Source organism: Vitis vinifera, chromosome 13 (assembly GCF_030704535.1).
Source record: "Vitis vinifera cultivar Pinot Noir 40024 chromosome 13, ASM3070453v1".
In the NCBI taxonomy this organism is placed as follows: Eukaryota; Viridiplantae; Streptophyta; class Magnoliopsida; order Vitales; family Vitaceae; genus Vitis; species Vitis vinifera.
This window is the reverse complement of record NC_081817.1, coordinates 6,531,659-6,552,861: the sequence shown is the minus strand read 5'-3', so window position 1 is coordinate 6,552,861 and position 21,203 is coordinate 6,531,659. Positions and strand designations below refer to the sequence as shown.

Sequence of the window (21,203 nt, the reverse complement as noted above, 5' to 3'; positions counted from 1 at the left end):
TCAACTCTCGAAGAAGATGTCTCAACCATATGAGTTCACATGTTGCCAAAGCCATAGCTCGATACTCGGCTTCAGCGCTAGATCTGGCCATTACATCTTGTTTCTTACTCTTCCAAGATATTAGATTACCTCCAATAAAAACACAGTACCCTGAAGTAGAACGTCTATCTGTGGGTGAGCCAGCCCAATCTGCATCTGTGTAACCAACAACCTGAGTATGACCTCTGTTCTCGTACAACACACCTTGGCCTGGTGTACTTTTGATATATCGAAGAATGCGGATTACGGCATCCCAATGGCTATCACATGGTGACTGTAGGAATTGACTAACAACACTCACAGGAAAAAAAATGTTTGGACGAGTAATGGTGAGATAGTTCAATTTACCTGCGAGCTGTTGATATCTCCCGGGGTCTCCTAAAGGCTCCTCCTGTCCTGGTACAAGTTTGACATTCGGATCCATAGGTGTGTCTACCGGTTTACAGTCTAACATACCAGTTTCTTCCAGGATGTCTAAAGTATACTTCCTTTGGGAAAGGACCACACCAGAACTGGATTGAGCTATCTCAATTCCCAAGAAATACTTGAGTTTCCCCAAGTCTTTGGTCTGAAAGTGGGTAAAAAGATGTTGCTTTAGTTTCTGAATACCATCCTGATCACTGTCTGTAATGACGATGTCGTCCACATAAACAACCAGATAAATACACTGCCCCAAGGAGTTATGATGATAGAAAACTGAATGGTCTGCTGTACTGCGAAGCATGCCAAACTCTTGAACAACAGAACTAAAACGGCCAAACCATGCTCGAGGAGATCGTTTCAAGCCATATAGAGAACGGCGTAACCTGCACACTAAACCAGACTCCCCCTGAGCAACAAAACCAGGAGGTTGCTCCATATAAACTTCCTCGGCAAGATCACCATGAAGGAAGACATTTTTAATATCCAACTGATAAAGAGGCCAAGAACACATAGCAGCCATGGAGAGAAGCAGACGGACAGAAGCAATCTTGGCAACAGGGGAGAATGTCTCACCATAATCAGATCCATAAACCTGAGTATAGCCTTTAGCAACTAAGCGGGCCTTAAGGCGATCAACCTGACCATCAGGACCAACCTTAACTGCGTAGACCCAACAACAACCAACGATAGATTTACCAGAGGGTAAAACAACAAGATCCCAAGTGCCATTAGAGTGCAGAGTAGCCATTTAATCCACCATTGCCTGTCGCCAGCCTAGATGGGAAAGAGCTTCATGGGTGCTCTTTGGAAGAGAAACAGAGGATATAGCAGAAACAAAAACAGAATAGGGTGAAGATAATCGATGATAACTCAAAATATTGTAAATAGGATGAGGATTACGAGTAGAGCGAGTACCTTTTCAAACAGCAATGGGTAAGTCATTAGGAGAAGGCAGAGCCGGAGCAGGTGAAGCTGAAGGGATAGGAAGTGAGTCAGCAGGTGCCTCAGCAAGCGGAGATAAAGTATCGATGAGTCTCAAGGGAATAACAACGATAACCCTTCTGAAGTCTGGAATATCCCAAGAAGAGGCACTTCATGGCTTTGGCGGAAAGCTTGTCCTGTCCAGGAGTGAGAATATGAACAAAGTAAGTACAACCAAAGACACGAGGAGGAAAGAAATAAAGTGGTTGGTCAGGAAAGAGAAGGGAGTGAGGAATCTGATCGTGTAAGACAGAGGAGGGCATACGATTAATCAAATAACAAGCAGTAAGAACAGCGTCCCCCCAAAAACGAAAAGGAACATTACTATGGAGGAGGATAGTACGAGCTGTCTCAACAAGATGTCGATTCTTGCGTTCAGCTACCCCATTTTGTTGAGGAGTATGAGCACAAGAAGACTGATGAAGAATCCCATGATGAGACATAAACGAAGTAAATGGGGCTGAAAAATATTCTCTGGCATTGTCATTGCGTAACACACGAATAGAAATATTGAACTGGGTTTGGATTTCAGTATAAAATTTATGGAAAATAGAGAATAACTCAGCTCGATTTTTCATTAAAAATAACCAAGTACATCGAGAATAGTCATCAATGAAAGTGACAAAATACTGAAATCCTAAAGTAGACGCAGTCCGACAAGGACCCCAAACATCAGTGTGGACAAGCTCAAAAGGAAACTTTGCCCGATTATTCAAACGCTTTGGGAACGAGACATGAGTATGTTTCCCAAGCTGACATGACTCACACGGAAGCGACAACAAAGTGGAAAAACGAGGGACCATCTTCTGGAACTTGGAAAGACTAGGGTGGCCCAGACGATTGTGAATGAGAAGAGGAGCATCAGTGGAAATGCAAATTGCAGGAGATGAATCCGAGGTGAGGTGATAGAGGCCTTGAGACTCACGTCCTATGCCAATCGTCTTTCCTGTACTCCGGTCCTGCAAGGTCACAAATTTATCAGAAAAGATAATAGAGCAATTAAGAGTACGAGTGATTTTGCTGATGGAAATAAGATTAAAAGGACATTCAGGAGTATAAAGGACAGAAGTGAGAGGTAGAGAAGGCAGAGGAAGGGCCAAACCAATACCTTTAGCCACAGTTTGAGAACCATTAGCTAAGGTATTAGTAGGTAAAGCAGAGGTAGTAGTAATAGAGGAGAAAAGATCCTTATTACCAGATAGGTGATCAGAAGCTCCAGAATCTAGAATCCAGGGTCTAAGAGAAGATGTGTGGGTAAGGCAGGCAGAGGCGTTACTAGGCTGGGCAACAGAGGCAATAGAAGCCTGAGATGTCTGAGATGCGGAGGAGCTCAGAGGCTGAGGCAGCGGAGAATCAGAGGACTGGGCCATATGGGCAGTACGAGGAGGCCTTCCATGTGACTGATAGCAACGATCGCGAGTGTGGCCAAGTTTATTGCAATAGGTGCAATGAGGACGTTGACCTCTACCTCGGGTACCACTGCGTCCTCCTCAAGAGGTAGTTTGAGAAACTAACACAGAAGAATCTGAAGTGCTATCAGATGGCAAAGTCTGAGTGGACGAGATATAGAGGAGGCGAGCAAACACATCATCCAAGGACGGAACTGATGAACTACCAAGAATCTGATCACGGATAGGCTCAAGATCCGGACGGAGGCCAATAAGAGTAAGGACCATGAAGAACTTGTCAAGCTGTGTTTGTTGAGCCCCAACATCAGGAGTAAGAGGCATCACAGTCAAGAACTCCTCCTTAAGAGAGGCAATCTGACCAATATAAGTAGATAGATCCAAGTCCTGTTGGCTGATATGGACAATAGCAGAAGCCACCTTATAAAGACGTTGGATATCATTCGTGTATAATCCTTTGGCCTGAGTCCAAAATTTAAAACAAGTTTTGTAGGCCCGAAGATGAAGAAGAATCCTGGGATCAACCGATTGCCATAATACACTACATAATTGTGCATCTATCTTCCTCCACTGTACGCGGTCAACCTCAGGGATATCTGCTTCCTGGGTAACCAAGTGATCCTCATATCCTTGACCCATAAACCAAAGTTCAACAGAGGCAGACCAGGAAAGATAATTTTCACTGCCAACCAATTTCTCTGAAGTAATCAGAGGAGATCCAGATATGACAGAGGAAAAAATGGAAGTTTTAGTAGCCATATCCACTTATCTTATGTTTGGATCGAAGAGAGCCCTAATACGACTTCAGATTGCGGCGTGGCACCACCGAAAAAAGGGAGACGGCCTCAGATCATGGCGTGGTACCACCAGAAAGGTAGAAGAACACTTCCCAAGGCACGTGCAAGGATTGGGGTGGAGAAAAAATAGCCGGAACTTCGCCGGAAAGACTGTTTGGAGGGCTGACGGAGACAAAAATCCCCAAAAGAGGTACGTGCAGGGCTCGGATGGGAGAACCAGGGAGGTAGGGATGTTGGTCGACGTCAGGCGAGGTTGGAGGAGGAGGCGCGTCGTCGGAAAAGGCCTCACGCGCCCTCACGCGCCGACGCGTGAGATTCAGTCGCCGATCGTAAATGTGCGCGTGTCTGGCGCGTGGACGGTTTTCTGGCTCCGATGCTTTGGGAAAAGTTGGAGATCTCCTCCAGGCGCTCCTCGTGGTGTGGTCGGTGTCGGAAAAAGACGTCGCCGGAAAAGTTCGCCGGAAAAGTTTACCGGCGGTGATTTCTGACGACGATCCGACTGACCGGAAAGTATTGGGAGATGGGGAAGGTGACCGGAATGAAACATGGTCACAGGAAGGTTTTCTAGAGTTGATGACACGGGAAACAGGAAAGAATTAGGTTTTCTCCCTTGACTCTGATACCATGTTGAGAGAAAGAGAAAGAAGAAAAACCTTGATTCACATTCATCTGTTTACTTACAATTGAGAAATATATATGTACAAGGCTAGGAGTCCTAACTACCATACATGTGACCTATATTAACAAGGAAAGATTATATACTATAAATACATTATATTCAACAGAAACATAATTTTAATAACCTTAAATGATGGATGACCAAGTCGCTGATGATGAAGCCAAACTTTTTCTTTATTGAATGAAAAAACTTCTGAGACAAAAGAATGAGATGATTTGCCTTTGGTAATGTTTGATTGACTTGGTGCTTTGAGATAGTAGAGTCCATCTCGTTCTCTAGCATGTCCAATCATCCTCCCCGAATCCTCGTCCTGAAATACACAATGACTATGATAAAAAACCACATTGCAATGTAAATCTTGAGTGAGTTTTTGGATAGAAATGAGGTTTGTGGTTAACCTAGGGATGTGAAGAACATTTTTTAACATCAGTGATGGGCTTATTTTGACATCTCCTATACCTGCTACAGTGGTCAAGGAGCCATCGGCTGTGGCTATTTTTCTATTGCTTGAACATGGGAAATATGTGGAAAAAATGTTTGGTGAATGAGTCATATGGTTGGTAGCACCCGAGTCAATGACCCAGGAGTTGGCAAAGGTTATATCCGAGACATTTAATCCAATAGAGAATGGAAACTTACCTGAATACGCCAATGAACCAGTACCTGCTGGTTTGTCAAGGTTGCAAATAAGAGACCTCACCCTCTCAACTTCTTCTTGATTAAGACTGCCTATCTCTTGTAGTGTTGCTTCATTCTGTTGTACTGTTGTAACATGGGCCTGACCATTATTGCTTGGTTGTTCTCCCTTTTGTCCCCACTCTCGACTTGGTGGTTTTCCATGTAGTTTCCAGCACCGCTCACGGGTATGGTGTGCCTTCTTACAATAAGTGCACCATAAGTTGTCCTTGTAGTCACGATTTTGAGTCTTTGGTTGACTAGATCTTCCATTGCCAGAAACTAGTACTCTTTCCATATTTGTGGCTGAATTGTTACCATTGCCAGCCACCATAGCCGAGCTGTCCATGTTCTGTGGATTAAGCATCAAGCATCTTTTACTTTCCTCTCCTCGAATTAATGCCACCACCTCATTAAAGCATGAAACTTCTTGCTTGCCAAGAATCTGGATTCGCACTTGGTCAAATTCTGGATTGAGTCCAACAAGAAAATCATAGACTCGATCTTGTTGTATGAAATCCTTGAGAATAGCAGCATCTTCGGGACACTTGGTCTTTATCACCCTGTAATGATCAAGTTTTTGCCATAAAGATTTCAATTGATTAGCATACTTAGTAACAGTTTTATCTCCTTGTTTAGCAGCAATAGTTTTCACCTTGACCTCGTATACTTGGGCCGCATCTCTCGCCTTAGAGTACGTCTGTTTGATTGCATCCCAAATGTCCTTGGTAGTAGCTAGGAACATGCATGTGTCACCGATTTCAGGAATCATAGAATTCCACAACCATGCCATAATCATGGAGTCTTCTTCATCCCATGCTTCAAAATGAGGATCTCCTAGTTTCGACCTTGTACCCATGAGATGACTGATCTTCTCTTTCCCTTTCAACATGGTGCGAACAAGTTGGGACCATTTCAGATAATTTTTTCCATTTAGCCTATATGCAGCTTGGATATTATGCAATTCTCCGGAATGTTGGGGTCGAATAATCTCCTCTGATTGGGCTGTAGCGGTTGTTTCTGCAATATCTAACATTTTTTACGGAAAAAAAAACGGCAATTTCTGGGTGATTCAGGCAAAGCACGTGGGTCAACAATAGACATCGTTGAAGGCCAAGAGATCAGATTGACAATGGAGGCAAAAAAACAAATGAATGGCAATGAAGGCCAAGAAGAAAATGAAAATTCCAGGAGAGGAAATAAATGCTCGGTTTTGAGTTTCAAAAACAGAAGAAAAATAGGGCACTGTATTCAACAATGAAGGCTGAAACAAAATAAATTCCAAGGATCCTAATTCAGCTCTGATACCATGACGTAAATGGAGAGAGCAGAATTGTGGAATAAAAAGCAGAATTGTGGAATAATTTCATTTTCATTCATACCAGAAAACTACATTTGGAGATTAGCTTTATACAGAAAAATCCTAGCTATAGAAAAGGAAACTAATTACTAGGCTGTATCAAATCCCATGATTTATGGGATACTCTAACAAAATAGGTAACTAACTAAATTAACCTAATTCTAGGAATTCTGGCTGTTACAAACAAACTCTCCTAAACTAGCATAATTACTATACACAACAAAATACAAGCCATTAATTTACAACCATAATTCACATTTTCCCACAAACTCTAACAATGATAATGATCCGTCCCCAATATACAATCTTACCCACTCCCAAAAAAGATTCAAGAAAGATGTTATGTTGACAATGATAATGTCAAGGAAGGTTTTTTAAACATATTTCTATTAAAATTTTAAATTGATGTGAGCATTATTATCATTTCATATGTTTACATGTTATTTTTTCATGGGCAAATATTAAATATGTTAAACAAGTGCCAAGAAAAAGAGGGTTCAACTTATGTGCACATGATGACAATATGTAAATGAGAAGCACCTAAGGAGAAATTTATATCACCCCTTAAAAGAAGAGCTTAAACCAAAGTTGGACCTATTTATAAAATCTAGAGTGATTAACTCGTAGCCACCAAAGATACATTTGATGGAGAATCCTTCCTTCTGTAGAGATTTCAGAATGTCTTGTTGCACTTTGCGAGGAACACCAATAGATGCTACAAGAAGCCATTCTTCACTCTTGCTGTCTTTACTTCCCACTGGAATTACTATGCCAACTCAAACCGGTTTCTGTTCCAGTCAAATATCCTGGTCAAGCGGTGTAGGGCAAACCCTCATCTGTCTGCTCTGTGTTATGAACTTGTCTGGTGCTTGTTTGGGTAGGGAAGTTTCTTCAATCTCTTGGTCATTTCTCCTTAGTGAGAATGTGTCTGAATTGTCTCTCACAGGTCAGGCCTTTCCCGAGTCTTGAAAACATGCTCAGCAAGAGAGGAAGACCCACAAAATATCAAAGATACAAGCTGCTTTTCATCTTGCATTGAATGAGTTGGCGTTAGTTGAATCCTTATTTTACTTGTGCTTTACTTTCGCTTCTATTAGTACCCCAAACCCCCAAATGTGATGATCATTATGCCAGTCACATTATTGGAAGGAACTCAATTTATTGATAAGTATGAACAACTTATGCCAAAACCTCAGATTCACTACGTGGTGTATAATGACCCATTGATTCACCACTTCCTAAGCATATGACTTCAATTAGTTCACTAGTTGCCAAGCACATAACCCAACAGTTTAGTCTAAGAGCTCAATAATATCTTTTCACTTGTAGCAAGTTATTTGTATTGACCTTCAAAAAAGGCTTTATTAGGCTTCCAATTGAAATTGGCTGAAAAAAAAATGGAGGCTAGAATCCTGGATTTAAAGAGAGCTAAAAAGAAATATTCTGTAGTAAATTAGTTTAAGAGAATTAATGATGGGAAGACAAGTGCACATAGCAGAGAACATGAGAAGTTCAAGTTCATCAATTTTCAGGTCAATAAGGTTTCACCCAAAATTAAAATTTCAATACTTGGGGAAGGGAGAACACTAGAAGCTTTTGATAGGCAAATAAGAACATATACATATATATGGATATGTGAATACACACACACACATACATATGTTCTTATTTGCCTACCAAAGGTGGGAATTCCCTCCTTAACTGAATTGCAAAGCACAAAGAACCCGCCACCACATTCAATAGGCTCGACAACTACCATCAGCTTTTACGAGGATTCTAGCCCACTGCAAATTGCTATGGAAAGCTGTATCTTTGTTGACTGCCACAAAGCCACTGCAAATGTTTCCCAATTGCAAATTTTTTTTTTTAAAAAGATCCCTACCTCATAAATGCATTGGAAGGCCCACTACCCTCACCCATATCTCACTGAGATGAACCCCATTCCTCAAGCAACCCACAACTGGAGAACATCTTCCCAAAAGAGGCAATTTGCCCATGAACATCTTTCTTCCACTGTGGAGAGCTTTTTCTGCCTTAGAAATCGTCTCAAAATCAAACAAAATGAGTGCACCACCTAAATAGACTAACTTGACATTCCCCTTTAAGCTCCAATTGTGCATTGCCCACCTCTTTAAAGTGGGTAAATCTGGGATGTAATCTGAGGACGTTTTGCAATGACCCACGATACAAACACGAAAGGCCTCTGTTTTTCTTCTTGTGGCACCTTGCCCTACCTGAAGCCACGCTGCATCACCAACCTTTGCTTGAGAACTACGTACTATATCAGCAAAAGACTTTTCTTCCACAGGGGCTGCTGAGGCACCCACTGCCCCCTGAAGATGTATTCACTAGATGAATTTTTTTAGCCTTGTGGTTAGAAGAAACCCCAAGGCTTATTAACTCCCTAGCAAGAGTGCTCCATCTCCTTGGGTATTCCCTACCTTCAGGGAACACAAGTAAACCTCCTTGCCTCCACAAAGCCAAGCCAACAGAGCATAACAAAAATCTTCCTGTTGTGTTATTCAGGAGTTCCAACAAATCCTCCTTTTTGAAATGCTTTCCTAGAACCTTGAGACAACATTCTTCCACCCCTTCCAGTAAGGTAACTAGGCTTTTTTCCCTGAATCTTATCCAACTTGACTCATTCTCATACAAGCGGTAGATTATTTGTACTATTTATTGCATTTAGGAGTATGAACATAGGCAGTAGAATATTTGTAATTTTGCTCATCTACTTCATGTCCCTTTTTTCAAGGCCAGACTAAATTGTTCGAGAAGGGACTTCTTTGATGTAATAAGAAGAAACTCAAATCCACATATCATTTAGTCAAATAGAGAGCATCTATCTTCCAAGCAAACAAGGGGATTGAATATTCATCCTTTCACACTCTTCAGAATGTGGCTTTAGAGACATGGCAAAAAAAGGGGCAGTTTAAGAACACTAGAAGTTATGGAGAACAAGAATCTCTAACTGTCATTGCTCTGAATGAATTTGGTAATTAAGCATCAATTCGGTGATAGCCCATCAAAATCTTCCCAAAAAATTAGTTCTTTTTTTTTTTTTTTTTTTTGATAGGTAAAGCAAAGTGTGTTTGTATAAAAGGAAACACAACCCCAAATTACACAGGAAGTATACAACAGTTGCTTAAAGGCTTAATCAAAAGAATGGAGGGGCTACAAAAAACAACACTTTCTCTTGATAAGAACCCAACCAACAACCAATCAACAAAGTTAATTAAAGACAAAGGACCATCATCCATAAACATCTTAGTCCATGACCAAAGATTACAAGGACTCCCAAGACCAAATGGCTGTTCTAAGCTGGCTTTTAATGTGGTTTGAAGCCATTTTTGGTCTGAATATTAACTTGGAAAAGAGCGAAATTTTGCCGGTGGGAAGAGTTGAGAATGCTGAGGTCTTGGCTTCTGAATTGGGCTGCAAAGTGGGTTCTCTTCCTTCCACTTACTTGGGGCTGCCTCTAGGTGCTCCTCACAAATCGGTGGTTGTGTGGGATGGTGTGGAAGAAAGGATGAGGAAGAGACTCGCTCTGTGGAAGAGGCAGTTTATTTCTAAGGGGGTGGGGGGGAATCACTCTCATTCGGAGCACTTTGGCTAGCATGCCGATTTATCTTATGTCCTTGATGCGTATTCCAAGAGTTGTAAGATTGAGACTTGAGAAAATCCAAAGGGATTTCCTTTGGGGAGGGGGTGCGTTGGAGAAGAGGCCTCACCTTGTAAAATGGGATGTGGTTCGCTCTCATAAAATGAAGGGTGGATTGGGGATCATAAATTTTTCTATCCTCAATAGGGCCCTGTTGTGTAAATGGAGCTGGCGCTTTGCGGCTGAAAGAGAGTCTTTTTGGAAACTTGTTATCAGCTCGAAGTATGGGGAAGAAGAAGGAGGGTGGATCTCTTGTGAGGTTAGGGAAGGCTATGGGGTGGGGTTGTGGAAGGAAATTAGAAAGGAAGACGTTCTGTTGTTTAAAAACGCTTCCTTCACTGTAGGGGATGGTAGAAGGGTGAAATTTTGGAAGGACATTTGGTGTGGAAACACTCACCTATGTGAGGCTTTTCCTTCTCTGTTTGCCTTTGCGGTATCCCAAGATGCGTGGGTAGAGGATTGTTGGGATTATATGGGGGATGCGAGGGGATGGTATCCTTGTTTTTCTAGGTCTTTTAATGACTGGGAGCTGGAGGCGGTGGCGAGTCTCCTTTCGGTCCTTCAAGAAAAGAGGCTCAATGTTGGGATGGAGGATAGAGTGGTGTGGAATGCTTCTAAGAATGGGATTTTCTTTGTAAAATCCCTTTACAATACTCTGGATTCTGGTGGTGCAATCCCGTTTCCGTGGAGAATCATATGGAGCCCTTGCGTGCCTACTAAGGTGGGTTTTTTTTGCTTGGGAAGCTTCTTGGGGGAAGGTCCTAACCCAAGATCATCTCAAAAGGAGGGGCTGGTCTCTAGCAAACAGATGCTTCTTATGTTGTGATGATGAGGAGACAATTAACCACATCCTTATTCATTGCCCCAAGGCGAAGGTGTTGTGGAATCTTATGTTCACGATGTTTAGGGTTAATTGGGTCCTTCAGCTCACGGTTAAAGACACTCTCCTTGGCTGGTCCGATTCCTTTGTAGACAAGGAGCATGGGAAGATTTGGTGGGCAGCCCCCCTTTGTTTATTTTGGACGATGTGGAAAGAAAGAAATAGGATAGCTTTTGATAATGAGGCTTTGTCGATCCAAAGATTGAAAACCTCCTTCGTTTGTAATCTTTTCTCTTGGACTAAGTCTTGTTTAAATGGAGAGCCCCACTCCTTAATTAATTTTGTAGATTGGTTGGGCTCTAATTGAGGGTTGGTGAGTGTATGCTTCCTTGTGCTTTTTGTTTTTGGGGCTTCTCGTGTATACTTCCTGTATGCTTCGGGTTGTCTTCTTGCTTCCCTCTTTTAATATAATTATTCTGTGTTTATCTATATATAAAAAAAAAGATTACAAATGAGAAAGTATTTCAACCTTTAATTAGAAGGCTTCTCATTTTGAAATGATCTTCTATTACTTTTTCTTTGAATTGTTCAAAAGATGCATATAGGAGCTGCTCGTCATGCCTTTTTACTCTTTTTACCCATGAAAAAGCCATGCCATCTTGAAAGGGTCTCTCTAATTGAAGAGGAAAGCACCCATGACCCATTGAAAAGAGAATACAACAATTGTGACAAAACCCTTTACACAATAAATAAGGATGTGGTTAATGGATTCTTACTCGATATAATAGAGGAACCCCCTTTTTTATGATTGATCCAAAGTTAAATCTTTTCCCCACATGGTTTTCCAAACAAAGAACCCACCTTCCTAAAAAATTAGTTCTTGTACTGTCGCTTATAGAAAAATGACCATGATGAAAAAATTTGAGAAAAACTACGCAATAACTTTCTAAGGATGGCAATGTGACCACGAAACTACAACATTAGCATCCCATTCATTGGAGTATGACCCATTTGTTGGAAATGAGTCATTGATCTCAAAGAAATCAACCATTAATATCCAGGAAATCAACCATTAATCTCTCCCTTGATTGATGGAATTCCTCTACTGATTTCACCCTTGATTCCAGGGGTTAATTAGCTATCTTTGATTAGTCTAAGACCATTTTAGGAAGTTCTTTTATTTAGTCAACTTTGTAATTAGGTGGACAAATATTTGTAGAATTGATTTATGAAGATTTTGTTTTTTCTTTTCTTAGATTATTTCTTTTGTATATTATATGTATACTCTATTGTGGATAATGTAATAATTTTCAATTGGATTCTAAACCGATATGGTGTCAGAGCCTTTATTGCTCAATCATATACTACCTTCATTGTTGTAACTTGTTCAGTTTTTTTGCAAACCAGCTTCACTGCTGGTTTCATTCTTCCTACGCCATACACAAAAATCTTGTTCTTAGACATCTTTATCTTTTTATGTTGTTTAGTTTTACTTTTGGCGGGAGGATTCCTCATCCTCCTTTTGTACTTCTTTTTCTATCAATATATTCTTGTGTGGTTTCCTATCAAAAAAAAAAAAAATATTTGCATTCGACAAATATGGTTGATCAAATTTCTACCCAAAATCCTGCAAACAATTCTAGCAAAAGTCTTAAAGGGGAACAAGTGCTTCCAAGCGAAATCCTCGAAATCTTGAGGAACAACTTGATCTTTTATGCAAGATCATTAGAAAAAATGAGGCGACTTTCAATCCTACTTCCTTTGTATTTGCTCAATCTGGAATACTATTTTAAATTCAAGCTCTTGGATCATTGATTCAGGTGCCACTGATTACATGACCAAAGACTCAAACTGTTTTATTTCTTATGAACCATGTTATGGTAATTAAAAGGTCCAGGTTGCTAATGGATCATTTCTTACCATTCATGGCAAAGGAAATGTCTATAGACCCCCAAATATCACTCGTTTTTCTGTTCTTCATGTGCCTAAAATGTCCTATAATCTGCTATCGGTTTATAAACTCTCAAAAACCAACAATTCTGTTGTAATTTTCTATCCTAACTATTATGTTTTTTATAACCAAATACTGGGGAAGATGATTGACAATGCTAAGGAGAAGAATGACCTTTATTACCTAGATCCTAAGAAGAAGGCGACACCTTAAGCCCATCAAATAGAGGGAGTTAAAAAAAAAGGAACCTTAGAAGATTTTTGACTGTTACATGAAAGATTAGGGCACCCCGATTTCCATTACATGAGGAAATTATATCCAGATCTACATTTTTGCACACTTAAGTGTGAAATTTGTGAGTCGGCTAAAAATCAAAGGGTGCCATATTCCATTAGTAGTAAAAGAAGTGAAATTCCTTTATTGGTTATGCATATTGATGTTTAGGGCTCTCAAGGGTGACTTATATTTTTGGTGCTAGATGATTCCTTTGTCTTAGTGATGACTTCAATAGAACTACTTAGATCTACTTACTAAAGGATAAATTTGAAACCATTGTCTTAATGAATTTTTTCTTAATGGTCCAAATGCAATTTAACACTAAGACACATATTATTATATCTGATAATGGTGAGAGATACTTCAATGAAAGACTTGGAAATTTTTTCTTGGAAAAAGGTGTTATTCATCAATCAAGTTGTGCAGACACTCCCCAACAAAATGGAGTGACAAAATGTAAAAACAAACATCTTCTTGAGGTAACTCGAGCCTTAATGTTTGCTAGAAACGTTCCAAAACATTTATGGGGAGATGCAGTCTTGACAACAACCTACCTTATCAAGCGGATGTCTTCAGAGGTACTCAATTTTCAAACTCCCATTAGAACATTGAAAGAATGTTATCGTCACCTATCTATATTCAATTCTTTACCATTGAAAGTCTTTGGAAGCAGTGTCTTTGTTCATGTCCCTGACAAAGACAGATCTAAGCTTGAGCCATTAAGTGCATTTTCCTTGATATTCTCCAACCCAAAAGGGGTATAAGTGTTACCATCCACCAACCAAAAGGAAGTTTGTTACAATCGATGTGAGTTTTTTTGAATAGCAATCGTATTGTACAAAGACTGACCTTCAAGGGGAGCAAATGGGAGAAAAAGATCAGTCACACAACTGGTTAGTCTCATTACCAACACAAGTTTGGAGAATTCAAGAAAATAGGGAGAACTTGGAGAATCCCTTGAAGACCACTCATGATGATAGACAAACAGTGGATATACAAGTGTATACCATAAGACCTCAGGATCAATCTAGGTTGGTGGAAGGCCCTAATTCTTAAAAGCAAAACCAATCATCAACTTTAGATGAAGGTATGGTTTCTATACCCCTTGAATCCAACAATAATCCTTCTAACCCTGCTTCAATCTCTACTCCTCTCTTTGATACTGATCTTGATATTCTTGTAGCAATCTGTTGTGCATTTTGGATAAGCTTCGTGGGGGAAGATCCTCACTTTGGATAAGCTTCAAAGAAGGGGGTGGCAACTCCCTAACCGGTGTTTTCTGTGTGGATGTGAAGAGGAAAGTGCGAATCATATTATGTTACATTGTACAGTGGTTAAGACTCTATGGGAGATCACTCTCGCCATTTTTGGAGTCCAATGGGTGTTCCCAGAATCAGTTATAGAAGTGTTACTTAGTTGGCGGGGATCTTTTGTGGGGAAAAAAAGAAAAGACACCTGGAATTCCATTCCGTTGTGCATTTTTTGGACGGTTTGGAAGGAAAGGAATAGGTTAGCTTTTAGGGGGGGGTCTTTAGATATACAAAAATTCAAGAATTTTTTTGTTTGTAATTTGTGGAGTTGGGCTAGGGTGTACATTGGTGAGGATACCTATTCTCTTTTAGGCTTTTTGGAGTGGCTCGCGGCCACTTGAGGGTGGGTGAGGCTCTCCCTCTTTTTTGTGTATACCCCCTGTATACATGCGGCTTTTTAGCCTTTTCTAATATATTCTGATCGTTTATCTATCAAAAAAAAAAAAAAAAGATATTCTTGTAGCAATCTGCAGGGGTGTTAGGAGTTGCACTAAACGCCCTTTGTCAAATTTGTGTCTTATCATAGGATTATGGGGACCTATAAGGAATTTACCTCTCATAAAAATTTAGAGTCAATTCTAAGGAATGTTGGAGAAGCCCTTGTTGACTCGAAGTGGAAGAATGCTATAGAGGAGGAGATGAACGCTCTAACGAAGAATGAGAATTGGGACATTGTTGATTTACCCAAACGAAAACAACCAGTGGGATGCAAATGGTTTTTTTCAATGAAATACAAGGCTTATGGTTCTGTGGAGAGATATAAGGCGTGACTTGTGGCCAAAGGGTACACATAGACCTATAGTATGGACTACCAAGAAACCTTTCCCCTTGTGGCAAAGATGAACTCTATCAGAAATCTACTCTCTCTTACAGCTAGTTACAACTAGGCACTATAATAATTTGACGTTAAGAATGCCTTCTTACATGGAAATCTAAGAGAAGAGATCTACATGATCTTCCATCTGGTTTTCGAAACAATAGTGGAAGGAAATGCAAGCTAAAATAATCTCTATATTATTTGAAACAATCACCTAGAGCATGGTTTGAAAGATTTTCTCAATCACTCTTGAAATTCGGTTTTCATCAAAGTTAGGTAGATCATACTCTTTTCTTTAGATGATCATCCACAAGGAAGTCAACCAAACTAATCACCTATGTAGACAATATCAAAATAACGGGTGATGACAATGAGGAAATTCAGAACCTTAAGGTCAAGCTGGCTAAATAATTTCAAATGAAGGATCTAGGTACTCCACGTTATTTTTTGGGAATCAAAGTGGCTAAGTCAAAATAAGGGTAAATACATATCTGAAAGGAAATATGTCCTAGATCTTCTCAAGTAAATTGGAATGCTTGGGTGCAAGCCTACAGAAAATCCTATTGATTTGAACCACAAACTCAGTGCAGTTAGAGATGGTGCTCCAGTGGATAAAAAAAAGGTACCAGAGACTTGTGAGAAGATTAATCCTTCTTTCCCACACCAATGACCAAACCCAATATTTCCTACTCTGTAAGTGTGGTTAGTCAGTTCATGCACTCTCCTTTAGAACCTCACATGGAAGTAGTCAAAAGAATATTGCAGTACCTAAAAGCTACTTTGGGAAAAGGACTGTCATTTTCTCAAAATGGTCATATGGATGTGGAGGCATATGTGAATTTTGATTGGGGTGGATCCATGATTGACAGAAAATCCACCTTTGGCTATTGTACTCTTGCTGGAGGTAACTTAGTAACCTAGAGGAGTAAGAAGCAACCTGTGATAGCGAGGTCAAGTGCGGAAGCTGAATATAAGGCCATGACACTAGGAATTTGTGAGCTGATATGGATAAAAGAACTTTCCAAGGGAGTTGCAGATAGAATCAAAGGGTCCTATGAAGCTGTATTGTGATAACAAGGCAATCATTAGCATTGCACACATCCTGGTGCAACATGATAGAACAAAACATATTGAGATAGACAAACATTGCATTGAAGGGAAAATTGCTAGTGAAATGATTTGTACTCCATTCTGTCTTACTTATCAAAAAGGAAAAAAATTATTTGTACTCCATTCATTTCTTTCAAGTTGCAGCTAGTAGATGTCTTCACTAAAGGAGCTCTTAATCTAAGGTTTTATTCAATGATCAACAAGTTGGGAATGAAGGATGTTTTTGAACCAACTTCTGGGGGAGTGTTGGAAATCAGTCATTGATCTTAAGGAAATCAACTATTGATCTCAAGGAAATCAACCATTGATCTCTCCCTTGGTTGATGGAAATGATCTACTAAATTCACCTTTAATTCCAGGGGTTAATTAGCTATCTTTGACTAATCTTAAGACCATTTGAGGAAGTTCTTTTATTTAGTCATATTTGTAATTAGGCTGACAAATATTTGTAGTACTAATGTAGGAGGTCTATGTTTCCTATTTTCTTAGATTATTTTTTCTTTATAAATATGTATATTCTACTGTGGAAAATGTAACAATTTTCAATCGGATTCTAAACCGATACCATTAATATTCATGATGATCCTATGTCATTTGCTATCCCTAAGAAACCCTCTATCCACTTCCCTACTCAACAAAATGTTTCCAAATTTGAACCCCTCCCCTCTTTGGCTTGTTCAATTGGTCCCAACCAATGAGGGTTTCTTTTCTTGCCCTATCTTGATCAAAGAAGGTTACTATGCAATTTCTTGATCCTAGATACCACTTTGGTTGGAATTTTGAAAATTGAAAGGAAGTAAATGGGGATGTGAAACAAATAAGAGCACATAAAGGTTACTCTATTGTGTGTTAAGGACAAGAAAGATATTCTTCCAACCATTTGATCTTTGGGAAACGTTGTCTAGTACTATGGCAAATTAGAGGCAAAGTTTTATGACAAATCGCTTGTCTTTTACTAATTTAAATTGTGTGGTGGGAAAGAAATGTAAAGGATTTTTGAGACAGGTGGAGTACTTTAGAGATGCTATGAGACCTACTTTATTTCTATTCCTCTTTCTGGGCTTCTTCTATGAGAGCATTCAAGGGCACTCCTCTCAATGTCATTCCACTTGATTGGTATTTGGTGTGTAGATAAAAAAGGTTTGGATAGGAAGGAGAGGAGCGATACTTTGATTTCTTTCTAAAGGATATCTGTTGACCCCTATGGAGTGATGAATCGCTTTTTCTTGTATGATCTCATGTGTTACTATATCTATATATAGGTCTCCTCTGTATATTGGAGAAAGTTCACTCACTGATTCTTTTGATCAGTTTCTACAAATTTTGGAAGAATCCCTGATCATGTACTCTTAAACCATATCAAGGCATATTTTGTTTTTTATTAGAAAAAAATGTTGTCTAGGACAAGGTCCTAAGACAGTAACTTTGGGGTTCCCCGTGTTGAGTTAGAAGACCAAATATGACTGGTGCCAATCCAAGACCTTACATTCTAGCAATGTAGGCAAACCTATAATTTGATCTGAATTGCTGTTGTCTAGTACTAGGTCCTAAAATGAAGTAGCTGTGGGATTCCTCACCTTTTGTGGCCAAGATAACTTTTTGAAGTTCTATCTCTCTGTCTCTCTCTCTCCCCCCTAAATTGCGAGCCATCCTTGTTTTGCCACAAAGATGTGAAGATTGAAGAGTTTCTGTTATTGCAATACAAATTCTAGTCTTTAATCTTGTTGGGACAACTTAGCTCTCACAAATAGGGAGGCTCACAATTACCTTTCTTATTTTCTTGGTGGTTCAGTTTTTGAAATATTTTGACAGATTTCATATCAGGATGATGTTTGTTTTGCTATTATTGAACAAAATTTCCACTTCCTATCAATGCAAAATAGTGATTTTATACTTGGTTGATTGTGTATATGTTATCAGCATTTCAGCATTAACTTTCAATGCACTAAAGTTTCTTGGGCACGTTATTGATATGATTGTCTTTTAATGTTGGTTTATTATGCCTTTTTTTTCCTCCTTTTTTTCTGTGGCAAACAAAAAGGAAGTAGTTGGCCCTTATATTCCAATTTATTAATAATTATTTTTCTTTTTCTCCAGATCTTGCGATTGTTCAGTGAATCAGCTGCAAGTATTTCTGTATTAAAGGTTGATTTGGCTGATGCAAAGAAGCTTCTTGGTGCCCGCAATAAGCAACTGCACCAGTTATGGTATCGGTCAGTTACACTGCGGCACATAATTGCCTTGTTAGATCAAGTTGAGGGTATAGCGAAGGTTGGTCTTTTCATTTTTCAAGTCTACATCCTCTATAAAATTCACCTTGTGAATATTCTCTCCAGATGGTGACTGTAATGTTTGGATTTAGTATTAATGTCTTTTAACAGAGGATGCATACTGCGTCTTATCAAAATCTTAGCATGCCTAGTTTGATAATAAACAATGTGGTTTTCTGTAGCATTTTTGACAATTTGTTAATTAATGCCTAGTTTGGGATGAATGAATTAAAATCAATCCTTTGTGCAATTCATTTGAAGTTATTAGATGCTATAAACTATTTTGTCTTAAAAATTCCACATATGGGTAGAAGTCCATATGCTATATCTATATTTCCCTCTATCTGGGAAGTTGCATCTATGAAAGATAGTTACTATGGAAAAGTTTTATTTATTTGATTAATTCTTGAAAATAAAGCAGTTTAGTCACTGGTATAATGGCCAGTGAAGCAAAAATTTCCCACCTAAACATCTACCCTCAGCGAAAAACGAAAATGGAAAACAAAAAGGAACCTACCACTCGATTATGCAAATCAGTGAAAAATGGTTGACAACTTGCTGTCATTCATATTCCTTATATATTTTCAGCCTGCAATTTACAAACAAAGAAGTCACTTCCATTTTATTAATCATGTTAGGAAAAACAGTAGGCTCTCCTCGAAGCAGATGGAAATACCTTCAAATGGTTTAAAATCTCTTTGCCATTTCCTTAGCACATAACTATGGCCCTTAATGTGCCGAGGTCTTCCTTCATTACATAGATTTGACCTGACATATTTGATAATTGTGTATTTGTTTCATTTTAAGAAACTCAGACTTTGCCAAAAGAGTCAGAAGCACTCAAGGTCGTCACAATCTCACAGCTCTTCTTCCAAATGTTGGAGGGCCTCTAAATCTTTTAAGACTACTTGACCTTTTTTTACCTGTTATGGAATAAGGTCTGCAATATCCCTCCTTGTTCTCTTATTCTGTTCATAAGATTCATTAGTCCTTGATCTGGACCAAAATTCAATATTCCTTTTTAGTGCATATTTGAACAACATGCTTATCTTCCTGTTTTGGCACTGCCTTGGGTTGAATTACTAGCGAAATATCTGCACCCATGTATATAGCAGATGGCTGTGAGTTAAATTTCAAAATTTCAAAATGGGACATACCTTGGATTAATTTCTGGGTTATTCTGTTTGATTAAAAAAAATTTCTGGATTCTTCTGCAGACATCTTGCTTCCTTTTATGGGCTTGCTTAATATTTTCTCCTACTTGTTTGTGATATGTATAATCATCATTCTCCAATACTGTATGGCTACTATGACTAGTTAATTTTGGTTTTCTACTAGCTGCTTCAACTCTAATCTCAGTCCTATTTATCAGTCCAAGCAAAGATAACTATATGCACCCGTTAGAGATCTAAAGGGGGAAAAGGTCAACTGAAGAGGAGCTTTTTATAGTGTTGCCATAAAAGCCCTCTAGTAAAGCTTTGAATGTTCCCTTCTGCTGTCGGCTTTAGTGTTAGCTTCTGTTGGATATCTGTTTATTATTTTTAGTTAATTGGTGACATTTCTTTTTCTTCTTTGGTCCCTACTGGGATTCAAACCTGGAATTTCTCACATCTGCACTTGAACTCCTTGTCACTTGAGCTAGACCTCAAGGACAGTATGTTTTGTTTTGTACTGTGAACTTTCCACTTTACTGCTAGCACTACAGGGTTTCCATGTAGGTGCCAAACAAATATCAGCAATTTAGCTGTTCAGTATAGAATTATTTCCCTGCCTTACATCTGTTGATTCTGAAGGTATGGTTTTTGCCTTTTCCAAATGTGGCTCAGGTTCCAGCTCGTATTGAGAAGCTCATTGCTGAAAAGCAGTTTTATGCTGCAGTTCAATTGCATGCACAGTCAACATTGATGCTGGAGAGAGAGGGCCTTCAAACGGTTAGTTTTTTAATTTTAATTTTAATTTTAATTTTAATTAATTAATTAATTAATTTTATTTATTATTATCTTTTGTAATAATACCACTTCATTAAAATCAGTGGAGGAGAGAGGTTATCCTTACTAAGCTTTCATCTAACTCATTCGTCTCGTATTTATTTCTTTTGCATGTCCCAAAACATCAACTTCTTTTATATCTTTAAGTTCAATAAATTCTTAGCACATCAGTTTGTTATTCTAGTTGGAGGGAAAGGTCACATTATCACCAAGTATCTTAACAATATTTCTATTTTTGATATTAAAAAATATGATCATTAAGTATAAGAATGACCAATTATGATATGTTTTTCTGGACTTAAGTGAAGGACGCTTCTATGGTTATGTCTAGTCTATGTTTATAGTTCATGTTGTCCAGGTTGGTGCTCTTCAAGATGTTCGATCTGAGTTAACAAAGTTACGGGGAATTATCTTTTATAAAATTTTGGAGGATTTGCATGCTCATCTTTACAACAAGGGCGAATACAGGTATTCTCTTTTTTTCTTTTTATTTTTGAACTCTTAATACCATGTGTATTTTTGCATCCACAATTTTATCTATTTACTTATTTGTAAACAGAGAGAAGGGTGGGTTTTGTTGGAGAGGAGGAGAGGGAGGGGCTTTGTTTGGGGCTGAATGTTGGATATACAATTTCCCATG

The 21,203-nt window shown here is 38.9% G+C and overlaps 1 protein-coding gene across 6 annotated transcripts in view; it reads left to right on the top strand.

Moving 5' to 3' along the window:
* LOC100253015 (exocyst complex component SEC8) overlaps positions 1 to 21,203 on the top strand; it is a 75,490-nt gene that overhangs the window by 17,571 nt on the left and 36,716 nt on the right. For all 6 annotated transcript variants that reach the window (XM_010660065.3, XM_010660067.3, XM_002269627.4 and 3 more), the window contains 3 exons: positions 18,403 to 18,576; positions 20,402 to 20,506; positions 20,922 to 21,031. In XM_010660065.3, the coding sequence (XP_010658367.1) occupies positions 18,403 to 18,576; positions 20,402 to 20,506; positions 20,922 to 21,031 (389 nt within the window). The remainder of the gene's footprint in view (positions 1 to 18,402; positions 18,577 to 20,401; positions 20,507 to 20,921; positions 21,032 to 21,203) is intronic.